We start from the raw sequence: 15702 nt of genomic DNA on the forward strand, positions 1-15702 counted from the left end.
AAAGGGACCCCTGACCATTAGGTCCAGTCGTGACTGACTCTTGGGTTGCGGCGCTCATCTTGCTTTATTGGCTGAGGGAGCCAATGAGTCCGTAAGTGACTATGGAGGCCAATTCTGGACCCACACGTCCTTCCACAGTGCGGACATTGGTTCCCGGATGGGAGTTGATTACGGTGTGGATTTGCCAAGCGTGCCTTCCTCTTAGCACGTTTCTCCCTTGTGTTCTGAGTTCGAGTGTCACAATTTGCCGCTTCCACGTATGCGTGTGACATCATTTTGTGTGCATGTGTGAGCAGCGAAACCCAGAAGTAACGCGTTCCGTTACTTCCGGGTCGCTGTGGAGCGCATCCCAAGAACACACAACCTGAAGCAACTTTAACCTGAGGTATGACTGTAGTTGCTTTGGAAGATGATAATCAGGCATCTGCACAACATGACCAGCCCAACAAAGTTGATGCTGAAGAATCATTGCTTCAACACTGGTGATCTTTGCTACATCCAGTACACTGATATTAGTTTGCCTGTCTTCCCAACAGGCTCATCACAGCTATCTGCCAATCACCCATTCCCACCACCCTTCTGAGTAATACCCCTCCCCACCTTCTCACTATATAGAAGGGTCTGGAAACTTCTATTTCAGTGTATCTGAAGAAGTGTGCATGCACACGAAAGCTCATACCAAGAACTAACTTAGTTGGTCTTTAAGGTGCTACTGGAAGGAATTTTTTTTGTTTTGACTATGGCAGACCAACACGGCTACCTATCTGTAACTTCCCAAGTGATGTGTAAGGTTTTTCGGAGACACCGTTGATGGAATCTTTTGAGAAGTTGTAGATGGCGTTTGTAGGTGGCCTATGTTTCACAAGCATACAGTAAGGTTGGTAGTAAAATAGCTTTGTAAACAAGCATTTTGGTTTCCCTGCGAATGTCCCGGTCCTCAAACACTCTGCACTTCAATCGGGAGAAAGCCGCACTCGCAGAGCTCAGGCGATGCTGGATTTCGGCATCAATGTTGACCACTCACAGGGAAGAATATCATGAACAATATTCTTCATAAATTCATCAGCACATGGCTATGCCATATTTTTGTCGGATTACAGACTTGTTAAAAGGCCACTTTCTTCTCAGTTTCTGCACAGCCAGCTAAGTCTGTGATAATGGTTCTGAACATGCCTGCTTTGAGCATGATTCTGTTTTTGGAAAGGCTGCATACAGTTTTTAAAAAATAATGTTAATAGAGCATGTCCTTTGATAGTAGTACTCCAGTGTATTCTCTTCGTTTGCCAATCGTGCCTCCCTCCAAACTGGGCACACCTATGACATTGAGCTTTATTTTGGGATTCATAATAACCTGAAACCTCCTTAAAGCATCAAATAACCTTCACGGTGTATGCACAGACTCCTCTACAGACCAGAACCAGACCAGACAGTTCCTTCAGTGCTGTATGAAGGGCCTTGTTCTAAGTCAACAATACGCATCTCCTCCAAATTCTTAAGATTACACAGCAGCCTTAATTTCTCACTGTGTAGGATCTTCTTTGCTTCAGTGAATCTTTTCTTAGTAGACAGCTGTGTGCTTGATGACACGCCCCCTGTCATAATATGTTTGTTACCAGCAGCAATGCTGTTTGTTGTCTCACTTGGTAGAGACAGGTGGGCAAATTTAAGGTCTAATCTCCATTAGATTGTGGCTAGTTTGAGGGGAAACTCAAATAGTGGATAGGTTGAGGAGGGAAGAATTTGCCAAACACAAAACTAGCTGAGAGTATAAATTGGAAGAAGCTGGTCCGAATTAAAAACTTTTGATGGTTTCTCAATACACATTTTTTGTTGCAACCCTTGGCTTTGCGAAAACAGATGTTTCATTTTTATGAAATAATCACAAAAGCTGGCTTACGAAAGGTGAAAGAGGTGTCTGAAACCGCTGCGATTTCAAACTTGCCACTCAGCTTTCTGAAAATGCTTTTTCCTGGTGCTTGTTCTGCGATTCACTCCCAGAAGATGATGGTACCACAGCCACAAGGCTGCCTTTAAGAAGAGAAAAGCCAAACATTGCTGTAACTTTTTGTCTCCGTATGTGTTATGTGAAGAGGGAGCCACCTGATGCCTGCAGTCTACAACCCTGTCTCTATTTTTTTAAATTATTAATTATAAAATACACACATATTGCGAATATACAAGCATACAAACATACATTTCATACAATCCTTGAATATATACAAACATACCTACATCCAGTCCCACAGATACTTCCTTTTCCCATCACCATCCGCCACCCCTCACCCCACCCTTGCGTTAGACTTCCAATCTACTCAATTGCAATTTCTTTCCACTTCTATTACTTTCTTTCACACACCTTTAACCTAATTTCATGCTTCTTTTTCTATTACACATTGTTATCCATCTTATTTAGTATTTCAGTATTTAAAACCGAACTTGTTTATTCTAATAGGAGTTCTGATTTTTCAATATGGTTTTGCAAGTATCCTTTAAACACCTTCCAGTCCCTGTCTATCTTCTCTTTTGAGATCCTTCCAATTTCTCCCTTTGTTTTGGATATATTGTAGTACTCCAATAATTTGGCAAGCCCAGTCTCTAAGCTTCACCTGTTTAGCCAAAGGAGGGACACTGTGTCAGGTGACTGATGACTTGGAGAGTGTTTTTCCACAGTGCCTGCATGCCTATGGCCTTCCTGCAGCTGGGTGAAGAAGCGGCTTCCCTGTTGCAACAGATGATGGCAGCGGAGAGTGGTCTTAGCTGGGCATATTGCAGCCAGTTTTGGTCTAGCTGGGTTGGCCTTCCTCTTGGCTCTGCAATAAAAGCCTACATTGATGGACATATCATGGGAAGGGGGAAGCCTTCCTTTCCTAAAACTGCCAATGTGATGGAGAAGAGTCCATTCTATATTTCTATAATGGCTGGAAGAAGACATACCGTATTTTTCCGCCTATAAGACACCATCATGTATAAGACGGCCCCTATTTTTTGAGCCCAAAATTAAGAAATAAATATTTTAAACACCAAACAGAACCACTTTGATATTTTATTAAATATTCAAAACACCAGTATAATTAAAACCGTATATTTAAACATCAAACATTGAGGAAAGCTGTTTAATGGCGGCTGCTCCTTTCAGCTCAGTGTAACTCCACTGTAGCTCCAGCTCCAGCTCCGCCGCCTGTGTGCTGCACTTTTGTCTCAGTATTTACGGTATGTACCGTATTTACTCCACAAGCGCCATCAAATGCGAACGCTGATCAAGGAGTTGCGACTGCCAGAGCTTCCTGAGTGAGTGCGCTTGGGGAATGGGGGGTCTGGGTAGCCAGGGGGTGGCTGAGGGAACCGGGTGGAAGGGACAATGTCCGGAGTGGGGGCTGCTGGGGGGGGGAGTACCAGACCAGGGCTTGTTGTAAGGCCAATAGTGAGGGGAGGCTGGGGGGGGGGGAAGAATATGGATGGCGGCATGTATTTATTCATATATTTAATTGCAACATTCTGTGTACAGTGGTACCTCAGGTTAAATACTTAATTCGTTCCGGAAGTCCATACTTAACCTGAAACTGTTCTTAACCTGAAGCATCACTTTAGCTAATGGGGCCTCCTGCTGCCGCCGCGCCGCCGGAGCACGATTTCTGTTCTCATCCTGAAGCAAAGTTATTAACCTGAAGCACTATTTCTGGGTTAGCGCTGTGCAGTGGCGTAGCGTGGGGGGTGCAGGGGGGGCCGGCCGCACCGGGTGCAACATCTGGGGGTTAGGGTTAGGGGGCGCAAATCCACGGGTTAGGGGGTGCAAATTACTTGCCTTGCCCCGGGTGCTGACAACCCACGCTACGCCACTGGCGGAGTGTGTAACCTGAAGCGTATGTAACCTGAAGCATATGTAACCTGAGGTACCACTGTATAAGACAACCCCCAATTTCAAACTTAAAAATTGGGGGGGGGGTGTATCGTCTTATCCACGGAAAAATATGGTAAGCATATTTAGAGTTACTGTTTCTACAGGTTTCGCTGAAATACTTCCTGCCAAATGCAAAGGAAAACAGTAACGTCTGCACAACTGGTTCTAACTATTGAAAAATTATGCTTGTAGTCTGCTTGAAGGCTGTGATTTATGTGCTCCTCTAGCCAAATCCATATATCCCCATATATAGTTTTGAAATAGTTGTCGTTGTATAAAACTGGTAGCGGGTTAAGATGCATTTTTTGTTCAATGCCGTTTTTAAAGGTAAGAGGCAGACAAAACGGAACAGGTTCTCCAAAATGCATTGCTGGCTATCCATGTTTTCTACCTTGTTTAACGGTTCTTGTTTTTAACAGTTGCATGCCGTAAAAAAAAAAAAAAAAACAGCTTTCAGAAGTCCCTGGCGTCATTTTCCTTCAGCTTAATACAATCTGAACATGTGCAGTGAATAAACATAACTGATTTTTTTATTTTAAATGGGGGGGGGAAATGAGGGGGAGGACAGGACTGCATGCAAAGATATCTCAGTTGCTTTTATCTACATTTTTAATTTTACTTTATTTTTAAAATAAAATATTACGTAGGAAATTAAAAGACGCCTGCTTCTTGGGAGAAAAGCAATGACAAACCTAGACAGCATCTTAAAAAGCAGAGACATCACCTTGCCAACAAAGGTCCGTATACTTAAAGCTATGTTTTCCCAGTAGTGATGTATGGAAGTGAGAGCTGGACCATAAAGAAGGCTGATTGCCGAAGAATTGATGCTTTTGAATTCTGGTGCTGGAGGGACTCTTGAGAGTCCCATGGACTGCAAGAAGATCAAACCTCTCAATTCTTAAGGAAATCAGGCCTGAGTGCTCACTGGAAGGACAGATCCTGAAGCTGAGGCTCCAGTACTTTGGCCACCTCATGAGAAGAGAAGACTCCCTGGAAAAGAGCCTGATGTTGGGAAAGATGGAGGGCACAAGGAGAAGGGGACGACAGAGGATGAGATGGTTGGACAGTGTTCTCGAAGCTACCAGCATGAGTTTGACCAGACTGCAGGAGGCAGTGGAGGACAGAAGTGCTTGGCGTGCTCTGATCCATGGGGTCACGAAGAGTCGGACATGACTAAACAACAACATTACGTAGGAAGCTCCCACATTCTGAGGCAGACCACTGTCCCATCTTGTTGCCAACTCTACACTGACCTATCCAGTGTGTCACACAGGGAACCTCCCAACACCCCTCTCCCCAGGTGCCAGGACCTGAACCCAGGACCTGAGTGTAAAGTAGATGCTCTGTCACTGAGCTATGGCTGGTTGAATATAACAGCTACTAAATGTGTTAGGTGCTTACATAACCAAAAGAAAATTGTTGCTGCCCTTGCATATTTATTATTATATGAACCACTAATACAGTGGTTCCTCAGGTTAAGTACTTAATTCGTTCCGGAGGTCCATTCTTAACCTGAAACTGTTCTTAACTTGAAGCACCACTTTAGCTAATGGGGCCTCCTGCTGCTGCCGTGCCGCTGGAGCCCGATTTCTGTTCTTATCCTGAAGCAAATTTCTTAACCTGAAGCACTATTTCTGGGTTAGCGGAATGTGTAACCTGAAGCATATGTAACCTGAAGCGTATGTAACCCAAGGTACCACTGTAAATGCCATCTCCAACTCCTTGAAAGATTCCATCAACGGTGGCTCTGAAAATTTGTACACGTTGCTGGGGAAGACAGGCGAACTAAAGCTGGAAGAAGCAAAGGTCACCAGTGCCAAAGCAATGATTCTTCAGCATCAACTTTGTTGGACTGGTCATGTTGTGCAGATGCCTGATGATCGTCTTCCAAAGCAACTACTCTATTCCGAACTTAAAAATGGAAAGCGTAATGCTAGTGGTCAACAAAAGAGGTTTAAAGACTCTCTCAAGGCAAATCTTAAAAATAAATGTAGTATAAACACCGAAAACTGGCAAACACTGGACTGCGAGCGCTACAATTGGAGAGTAGCCTTTACCAAAGGTGTCATGGACTTTGAAGATGCTCAAACTCAGGACGAAAGGGAGAAACATGCTAAGAGGAAGGCACGCTTGGCAAATCCTCACCATGATCAACTGCCGCCCGGAAACCAATGTCCCCACTGTGGAAGGATGTGTGGATCCAGAAATGGCCTCCACAGTCACTTGCGGACTCACTGTTAAGACCGTGAGTTAATCTTGCTCAGCTACGAGTTGTCACCAAAGAAGAATGGAAATAGAACACTAGGTGGTGTAAACGTTAGGCCCAGGCTAGCAAGACTGCTCTTGTGTTCTCTGCCTCTAGAAAATAGAACGGAATGTGGATTATCTTGAGAGTGCAGTTGCCCGATTCTATAGCCGTTGGTTCTGATTCTGTCACAGAAGGTCTTTTGGTGGGGGAAATCTAAGGCCTCCAAGCGCATTGACTCTCAGGAACCTCTCGCCATGCCTGCAAAGCTCTGGAGAAGAGAACTGTATTCTGCTGGATTGCAGCATATTTGGTTCAGTGAGTCTGGGGAGTAGGACATAATGACCTAAGTCTCTTCCCTTATTCAGCAGGCGCAGTGGGGAGGGGGAATATATCTTCCTTGACCTGTTCCTGAAGGTCACATCTATGATCTTCCTGGATCCTCTTGTTGCACATCTAACAAAATTCATTTTCTACAGTTGCTCTCACTTTGATTTCACTGAGATCTTCTCTCCAGTGTTGTGGCTTTGAGAGTGTGATTTCCTACCAACTTAGTTTTTATGTATAACCCCTTGTTCTGAAGACGGTCAGGGAGAGTTCTCGGGCCCCTTTTAGCATAACAGCATTGTGTTTCCAACAATGATTGGGCAGATGCTTCTGGAGTCTGGATAGGTGTAAAGCAGGACTTGGAGATGATAAACAACAGGCTATCCCCTGTTGTTTATTGCCAACAGCTAGTATCAGGGGCGCCGACTTATAAAAAATATTGGGGTGGCGGGGGCCCATACCGACTTATAAAAAATATTGGGGGGCCCCAAGACCTCCAAACCGCTGCTGCTGGGGGAACGAAAGGGGCGAGCCCCGGGCTGCCCCGACCTTAAGTGAACCTGTGAGGGCCCGCCCTTTGAGGCAGCCGATTGGCTGCCGCCGTGGGCGGTGAATATTAATGAGCTAGGGGGAATCCCCGCTTCTCGCGGGGCTGATGCCAGCCCCGCGAGATTGTTGATGCGTTGAGAGCCCGCAACCCCACCCCCTCTCTAGATCGGGAGTGGCTTTGTTTTAACTCATTACTGAATGTATTTTAAAAGGTAACTATCGTCAAACAAGGAAAATAAAAAATACCAACATAATTTTGTGATTTTACAAAGCATAATATAACTAATAATTTTCTTAAATTATTGGGGGGGGCAGAGCCCCCCCAAACGAATTTTTGAGGGGGCTCGGGCCCCCTCAGGCCCCATGGAGTCGGCGCCTATGGCTAGTATTCCAAGAGATAAAAAGGTAAAGGGACCCTGACCATTAGGTCCAGTTGTGGCCGACTCTGGGGTTGCCGTGCTCATCTCGTTTATTGGCCAAGGGAGCTGGCGTACAGCTTCCGGGTCATGTGGCCAGCATGACTAAGCCGCTTCTGGCGAACCAGAGCAGTGCACGGAAACGCCTTTTACCTTCCCGCCGGAGTGGTACCTATTTATCTACTTGCACTTTGACGTGCTTTCGAACTGCTAGGTTGGCAGGAGCAGGGACCGAGCAACGGGAGCTCACCCCGTCACAGGGATTTGAACCGCCGACTTTCTGATCGGCAAGTCCTAGGCTCTGTGGTTTAACCCACAGTGCCACCCGTGTCCCATTCCGAGAGATACATCCTCTCTATTTATAGAGCTTTCCTTTTGACTATCACATAATGATCTTTTTTCTTATATAAACAAAACAGCAGCACCCCCACACAAGCAAGAGAGAAAAATAGTTGCGAGGGAATTCCAGAGTTTGCAGAATTGCAAAAAAACATTTAGGGGAAATTCTCTCTCTCCCCCCCCCCCAATTTTGGGAACTTGCCAAAAACAAAAGCAAAGCAACCCATTGGAATGTTCGCTGGATACAGAATGCTGACTGACTGTTCTGAGAAACCAAATATTGGTCTAGAGAGGGAATAGAGTGGTTAATCCTGAACAGAAGCACTTCATGCTGCAACATTTTGTTGCAGAAGTTTGCTTTTCATAGCTAATAGCCACAGATAGGCTCATTGGAGCCTTGTCTCTTAGCATTGGTGCAGCTGGTATATTTATATCGCACTCTTTCCCGCGGGCTCAGAACAATCTGTAAAAATAAAGTCAGGTGTTTGTTTGTTTGTTTGTTTGTTTGTTTGTTTAAAAAAGCATAGCAGCAGTGGTGTATATTGATGCCCAATGATGCCAACGGTGGGCATATTCCAAGCTTGCAATTGCCACTTTCTTTTTCATTCGCCAGGGGCATGTGCGGAGGAGTAAAGGCATGGGTAACCCAAGCAAGGGTAGGGGTTTCAAATGCATGCAACTGTCTTTTATATATATATATATATATATATAATTGGTTTTTAGTGTACAAAATTATAAAACATACCACACAAATTATCACATACATCACAAATTATCACATACATATTCTTATTGGAATTCCGTCAGCACCTCTGATAATCCTCTGTCTTAATCACTTCTTATGCAATTCTTAATATTGCCTTTACATTTCTTCACATATCATCTTTCCTTTTCCATTTTTACAATATTTCTTAAATTACTCCTCACAGAACTTCTTGTAAACCTACAAACGTCGTCTGATCATCACAAATACTTTTCAAATAATCCGTAAATTTACTCCAGTCTTCGGTAAACCTCTGGTCCTGCCGGTTTCAGATCCTTCCTGTTAGTTTGTCAAGTTCTGCATAGTCCATTAGTTTCATCCTCCATTCTTCCAACGTTGGTAATTTTTTTGCTTCCATTTTTGGGCCAATAGTATTCTTGCTGCTGTTACCGCATAAAAAAGAGGTTACATTCCTTTTTATTTGTATCATTTCCAACAATACCCAAGAGAAATGCTTCTGGTTTCTTTATAAATGTATATTTCAACATTTTTTTCAACTCGTTATATATCATCTCCCAGAAGCATTTCACCTTTTTACATTCCCACCACATATGATAAAATGTTCCCTCTTTTTCCTTACATTTCCAACATTTATTACTAACTTTATACATTTTTGCTAACTTAACTGCAGTGATGTACCATCTATACATCATCTTCATCACACGCAACTGTCACTCTTTTGGGTGGCAGGATCTAGAATCAATCTAGATTGAAAGCAGCATGCTGAGCACTTCCTGTCTGACTGCCATGGCGAACGGCTGTCCCATAAAAGTGGAGCCCTTTTGTGCGGATAATGAGGATAATATTGGAGTAGTCATCCTCCCCCCAAAACCCCAGGGCTGGGGGTGGGGAGCAGCCCACCCTCAGATCGTCTGATACCTGCCGCCTGTCCTGAAGGAATGTAGGGGGCAGGGGCCCTGGGTGCAATGCACATGGGGACACGAGTGGCACTGTGGCGTAAATCACAGAGCCTAGGCTTGCCGATTAGAAGCTCGGCAGTTCGAATCCGCACGACGGAGTGAGCTCCTGTTGCTCGGTCCCTGCTCCTGCCAACCTAGCAGTTCGAAAGCACGTCAAAGTGCAAGTAGATAAATAGGTACCACTCCGGCGGGGAGGTAAATGGTGTTTCCGTGCGCTGTTCTGGTTTGCCAGAAGCGGCATAGTCATGCTGGCCACATGACCTGGAAGCTGTACGCTGGCTCCCTCGGCCAATAAAGCGAGATGAGCGCCGCAACCCCAGAGTCGGCCACGACTGGACCTAATGGTCAGGAGTCCCTTTACCTTTACTATATGAGCCTTGATAATGCTATAGTGCTTTGCATGTCCACATTGGCTAGGCCATGGGTAGGCAAACTAAGGCCCAGGGGCCAGATCCGGCCCAATCGCCTGCTCAATCTGGTCCATGGACGGTCCAAGAAATAGCATGTTTTTACATGAGTAGAATGTGTCCTTTTATTTAAAATGCATCTCTGAGTTATTTGTGGGGCATAGGAATTTGTTCATTCCCCCCCCCCCAAAAAAAATATAGTCCGGCCCTCCACAAGGTCTGAGGGACAGTGCTGTAAAAGTTTGCTGACCCCTGGGCTAGGCTGATGTCACAATTGAATTTTATTACCCCCCCCCCAATAATCCACATAAATTAGGCCCAGTAAAAAAAAACAACCCACAGCAGGACAGCACAGGTAACAAAAACTGGGCAGCAATGGTTTAATGAGGATGTCTTGTAGATCGGTATATCCTGAAGTTCTTCTCAAGATTGTGGGGTCCTCTGGAAGAATATGGGAGGCACCCCAGCGCAGCTGGGAGAGGAAGCCCAAAAAAGCCAAACCAAAATTATCCAGAGATCTAGAAGGTACCTTTCCACCTGTCTATAAATTGAGGGAGAGGAAATGAACTTTTCATTCTCTTAACAGGTGGACAAAGTTCAGGTCAAAGATTTTAAGAACAGGCTGTGTAATTTTGTCTTAATAGATTCTAGACGATTTTCCAAGGGACGGCGAATTGCATATCAGGTATGTATTATTCCCTGCGTGAGACACTTAATTTTCTGTTTGAGCCCCTTGGAGGTAGGTAATGACTGGCAAAGAAAATAAAATAAATGTAACTGGCTCTAAATGAAAGACAGGCGCACACTAAAGAGGGAAGGAGTGTAAGAGAGAAAAATGTGAATCAGATGAGGAAGAGGAGGAGTATAAAACTGATTTATCAGAGAAGACCAAGCTGAACAGATGGATTTTTAACAGCCCTGATCTTTTATGTATGTCTTCTCACAGGTAAGTCCCAATAAATTTCATGGAGTTCGCTCCCCGATAAAGCGTTTTTTAGGCTTGCCGTCTCTGCAGTTTGAAAGAGTAAAATGACAAAGTGCCGGTGGCCAAAGTCACCTGAAAAAAGAGCATTATTTTCAGCCATAAAATTAGTTTTAATGGGGGGGGGGGATGCAGTGTGGGATAAGAGGGAGCATTAATGGGTAAGGAGCAATGAGGGTACAAAAATACCTCAGAGGTGAGATGAAGCAGCACGCCAGCCCAATATATTTTGGCGCCTGAGGCAAACCACAAAACGGTGCCCCCTCCCCTTCAGGGAAGAAGGGATTGAATAGAGATCAACATCGGGAACAAAGGAGGAATGAAGACCTACATGGGGATCTGCCGCCCCTGTGGATTGCGCCGCCTGAGGTGGTCACCTCGCTGTGCCTCATGAGTGGGCCGGCCCTGGGTAGGACAAAGGAGTAACACCGTAATGGAAGGAAAAGAGAAAAATCTGATATTATATTAGTCAGTCTAAGAAATGGAACATGGTAGTGTAGCCATCTCGTGTGTGTGTGTGTGTGTGTGTAATCTAATCCATCTAATATCTATCTATATCATCTATCTATCATCTATCTATCTATCTATCTCTATCTTTGCTCCTCAAAACAGAAGTGACACCATTGTTTTTTTCATTGCATTTGTCCTTCCCCCACCCCCAAAGAATTTCCACAGGTTTTTTAAGAATGTTATCCTGATGATCAAGGTGTGTCGGTGCTTCCGGCGTGGACTGAAAGGATTCTCATGTTTTCACTTGGTAGAGAAAGACACTCGTGGGGCGATTGAGGAAGTAAGGAATATCGCAAAACACACACACACACACAAAAATACCACAACCAAAAGTCTTGTATTTACGATTGCTCTCGTTCCTCGTCGGGGCCTTTTCTATTTAATAAAATAATGATGATTGCCTGAGCCTTTGAAGCAGAGGTTGAGGAACCTGCTGCACCCAATGAAGTCGGCTTGTGCTGAAATCATAGGATAGAAACACAGTAAGATTCTCTGTAAGTTGGAAGGGACCCCAAGGGTCATCTAGTCCAACCCCCTGGGATGCAGTAATCTCAACGTGCCATTCCCCCATCCAATTTGAAACTGCACCAGACCTTGCATAGCTTATAAGTCCTTAAAGGGCCATAAAGGGGTAAAGGTAAAGGTACCCCTGACCGTTAGGTCCAGTCGCGGACGACTATGGGGTTGTGGCGCTCATCTCGCTTTACTGGTCGAGGGAGCCGGCGTACAGCTTCCGGGCCATATGGCCAGCATGACTAAGCCGCTTCTGGCGAACCAGAGCAGCGCACGGAAACGCCGTTTACCTTCCCCCCAGAGTGGTACCTATTTATCTACTTGCACTTTGACGTGCTTTCGAACTGCTAGGTTGGCAGGAGCAGGGACCGAGCAACGGGAGCTCACCCCGTCGCGGGGATTCAAACCACCGACCTTCTGATCGGCAAGCCCTAGGCTCTGTGGTTTAGACCACAGCGCCACCCGCGTCCCTAGAAAGACTTTTTGCGTTGGCCGAGAAACGAACCAGGGTCAACTGCTTGGAAAGCAGCTATGCTCACCACTATACCACCAACGCAAAGGGTCATAGGACTTCTTAATTGTAATAAAAGTCTTTAAAAGAGCTAACGTACTTAAGCTTTTTCTTCTTGTGTGATGCATAACGAAATTAATTGCAGTTCGTTGTCTAACTTACAGGACAAGAAAACTGCCAATGCTGTGTTTGATCGCCATGAGTTCAGTGTTTCAAAGGTCAGGACAAACCGTCTTATGTCTGTTCTTGCCCTTACAGTAACAGTAGGCATTTGTGTTTGTGGGTTTAGTTCAGTTGCTTGAATATAACCGCTTGGTGTGTTTTGCTATTACTGGGAAAAGTGGCTTAATAAGCCAAGGGTGACGCTGCTTCTTCCTTGAGAAGTGGTCTTTGAATACATCGCCCTGCTTGCTTCCTCATTTGTGAATAGGCTCATCTTAGCACAATCCTGAAATGCTCTTTTACTTCCCAAGTGACCTCCTGAAATATGCTCAGAGTCGAGAGTGGATTTCATGCTCTTTATTCAGCTCATAGTGGTGAGAAGGAATGGAAGGAGGGGGCCACTAGGGGGCGCATCGGAAGATGGCTGACAGTAACATCTCTCTGACCCACACGAGGTAATTTGGAGGCTATGATGGGGGTAATTAGCCTCCTTAACCCCCCCAGGATTGTGGGGGGGGGACGGCCCTTGCCTGCTGTGCCCTATACCACCCCCGAATTTGTGGGGATGGGGGCACTAAGCACAAAGCCCTCCTGTGGGATTTCAGCACTCCTGGACGCCGTCCCTGATTCGCGCCACTAGCTGCAAGAACTTCAAAAGAAACAATTTGGACAAGATGAATTGCACATACTTCAAGGAAGGAGGGGGAGTAAAGACTGCTGACAGAGGAGATCTCTGATAAAAACAAGACAAGAATAAAACATGAGAAGATACGTCAAGATACGGTACGGCAAATGACCGATGGGGGAGGGGAAAAAAACTTTCCTTTCTTTCTCTATGTGATTAAACAAGAATCCCCTCCCCTAATGAGTCAGAAATGTCGTTTTAAGGACTTAAGCTGAGGATTTAAGGCTGTGTGGAGATAAACTTTTGAACCAAAGCATGTTTCAAGACGAATCTGGAAGGTATAAGAGCTTTGGAATGACGCAGTTAAAAATGCCGTCGCCATTTTGGGAAGCTCTGTTGGAGGTCTTGAGTCTGGGAGGAGAAAGAGAGAAACAAAGCTATTTATATATCATGGACTAAACTCCTCAGTGGGACGTAAGAGCGACAGCTTCGTAAAATTATGATGGAAAGAGCGATGTTATCTATGAAGGAGATGATATATGGAAACCAGCTGGACTTGGATTGGAAGAACGGGAAATTCACACAGGATTATTATATTTGTGTTTATCGGCTTAAGGAGACTATCAGAAGAGGTCATAAAGAAAAAAGAGAAAATATATGAATAAGATGTGATGTGGAAACAGCAAGATAAGACTGGATAGAATTATGAAATCTGTTTGGACTGACTGGGACTGATTTGGACATTAACGCAGTAGTAAGAAGATGATCAGAATCCCCTTTGGATCTTGAAGTATGCGTCCCCCCAACAAAATTCAAAATTTGGCTTTGTAAGTCAGAATTTATGTGATGTGATTTAATTTGATGTGATTGGCCAGTTAATAAAAATTATTAAAAAAAAAGAAAAAAGAGAAGGAATGGAAGTTCCCTCAGAATGTCTGCTTTATATACAATATTTACACAATGGGCCCCACGTGATTGGCTATTTCCGGGATTCACCTGTAGGCCAATCAGGTTGCGGATTCACTTCCACCTACAGCTGGCTTGGGTGGCTCCTGTGGACCAATCAGACTGCTGCATTCTGGATCCTATTGTTCTAGGACCAATCAGACTGCTGCATTCTGAATCCTATTGTTCTAGGACCAATCAGACTGCTGCATTCTGAATCCTATTGTTCTAGGACCAATCAGACTGCTGCATTTTGGTTCCTATTCAACTCAGTACATAACACCTCCCCATCATGAGATCAAAGCAGAGGCCATCTTGAAGCATCACCATTGAAGAAGAAGAAGAAGAAAAGTTGAGACATTGTGGGACCACCGTGGTGTGATTCACACCCAAAGATCTACACATAGCAGGAGAGAGCCTCAGTCAGCAATGCCATGGGGTAGGGCTTGGAGGCAGGGCCAGATTTAGGTTTGATGAGGCCCTAAGCTACTGAAGGTAATGGGGGCCTTTATATGCCCAGCTGTCCTTTGTCAACAACAAATTGTCGCTGGTTTTTGTGTTTAATATATGCTATATGGTAATTTATGGGCCTAATAGTTATCTAAAGCCATTTGCACATGTTTCCATGCGACCAGTCAATGCAGAATGTAGGCACCCTATGTATAAAGGTAAAGGGACCCTGACCATTAGGTCCAGTCGTGGCCGACTCTGGGGTTGCGGCGCTCATCTCGCTTTATTGGCCGAGGGAGTCGGCGTACAGCTTCCAGGTCATGTGGCCAGCATGACTAAGCCGCTTCTGGCGAACCAGAGCAGCGCACGGAAACGCCGTTTACCTTCCCCCCAGAGCGGTACCTATTTATCTACTTGCACTTTGACGTGCTTTCGAACTGCTAGGTGGACAGGAGCAGGGACCGAGCAACGGGAGCTCACCCCGTCGTGGGGATTCGAACCGCCGACCTTCTGATCGGCAAGCCCTAGGCTCTGTGGTTTAGACCACAGCGTCACCCGTGTCCCTAGAAAGACTCTCTGCGTTGGCCGAGAAACGAACCCGGGTCAACCTTCTGATTGGCAAGTCCTAGGCTTTCTGGTTTAACCCATAGCGCCACCCGCGTCCTGACCATATATATAGAAATGAGCAAACCAGTGATATTTAAGGGAGCAGGCTAGAAGGCGGGGGCCCATGACTTACATCATAGGAGCCTACACAACACAAAACACTGTTGCTGTATTCAGGTTTTAATTTATTTGTGTTTTTTATCTCATATTTTGGAAATGTACATCCAGGGTTTTTTTTTCTTTAATTTTTTTGGGCCCCCCAAGAGAGTGGGGCCCTAAGCTATAGATTGTTTAGCTTATACGTAAATCTGGCACTGCTTGGGGGGCAGGAGTCCAGGGATGCCCCTAGCAGAGGAAACAGGAGGGCTCCCATATGTACTAGCTTCAACTCAACTAAAAATGACAAAGAAGTTGACAAACGGCTCCAAGTTGTGCTGAAATATACTCAGAGTCGCAAAGTGATTTCATGCTCTTTATTCAGCTCATAGTGGTGAGGAGGAATGAATGCAAGTCCCCTCAAAGTATCTGCTTTAT

General features: G+C 45.1%; 1 protein-coding gene across 3 annotated transcripts in view; it reads left to right on the forward strand.

Moving 5' to 3' along the window:
* The first annotated feature begins 5970 nt into the window (after positions 1 to 5970).
* LOC310829811 (cyclic nucleotide-binding domain-containing protein 2-like) overlaps positions 5971 to 15702 on the forward strand; it is a 38516-nt gene continuing 28784 nt past the window's right edge. Inside the window, exons 1-4 of one of the 3 annotated variants that reach the window (XM_083708782.1) lie at positions 5971 to 6461; positions 10509 to 10549; positions 11511 to 11636; positions 12545 to 12598. In XM_083708782.1, the coding sequence (XP_083564908.1) occupies positions 6401 to 6461; positions 10509 to 10549; positions 11511 to 11636; positions 12545 to 12598 (282 nt within the window). In that variant the 5' untranslated portion in view covers positions 5971 to 6400. Of the gene's footprint in view, positions 6462 to 10205; positions 10390 to 10508; positions 10550 to 11510; positions 11637 to 12544; positions 12599 to 15702 lie in introns of those variants that run through there. The other 2 variants (XM_083708781.1, XM_083708783.1) reach the window with 2 other exon arrangements.

Source organism: Podarcis gaigeae, assembly GCF_964106915.1.
Source record: "Podarcis gaigeae genome assembly, chromosome: 1".
Classification (NCBI taxonomy): Eukaryota; Metazoa; Chordata; class Lepidosauria; order Squamata; family Lacertidae; genus Podarcis; species Podarcis gaigeae.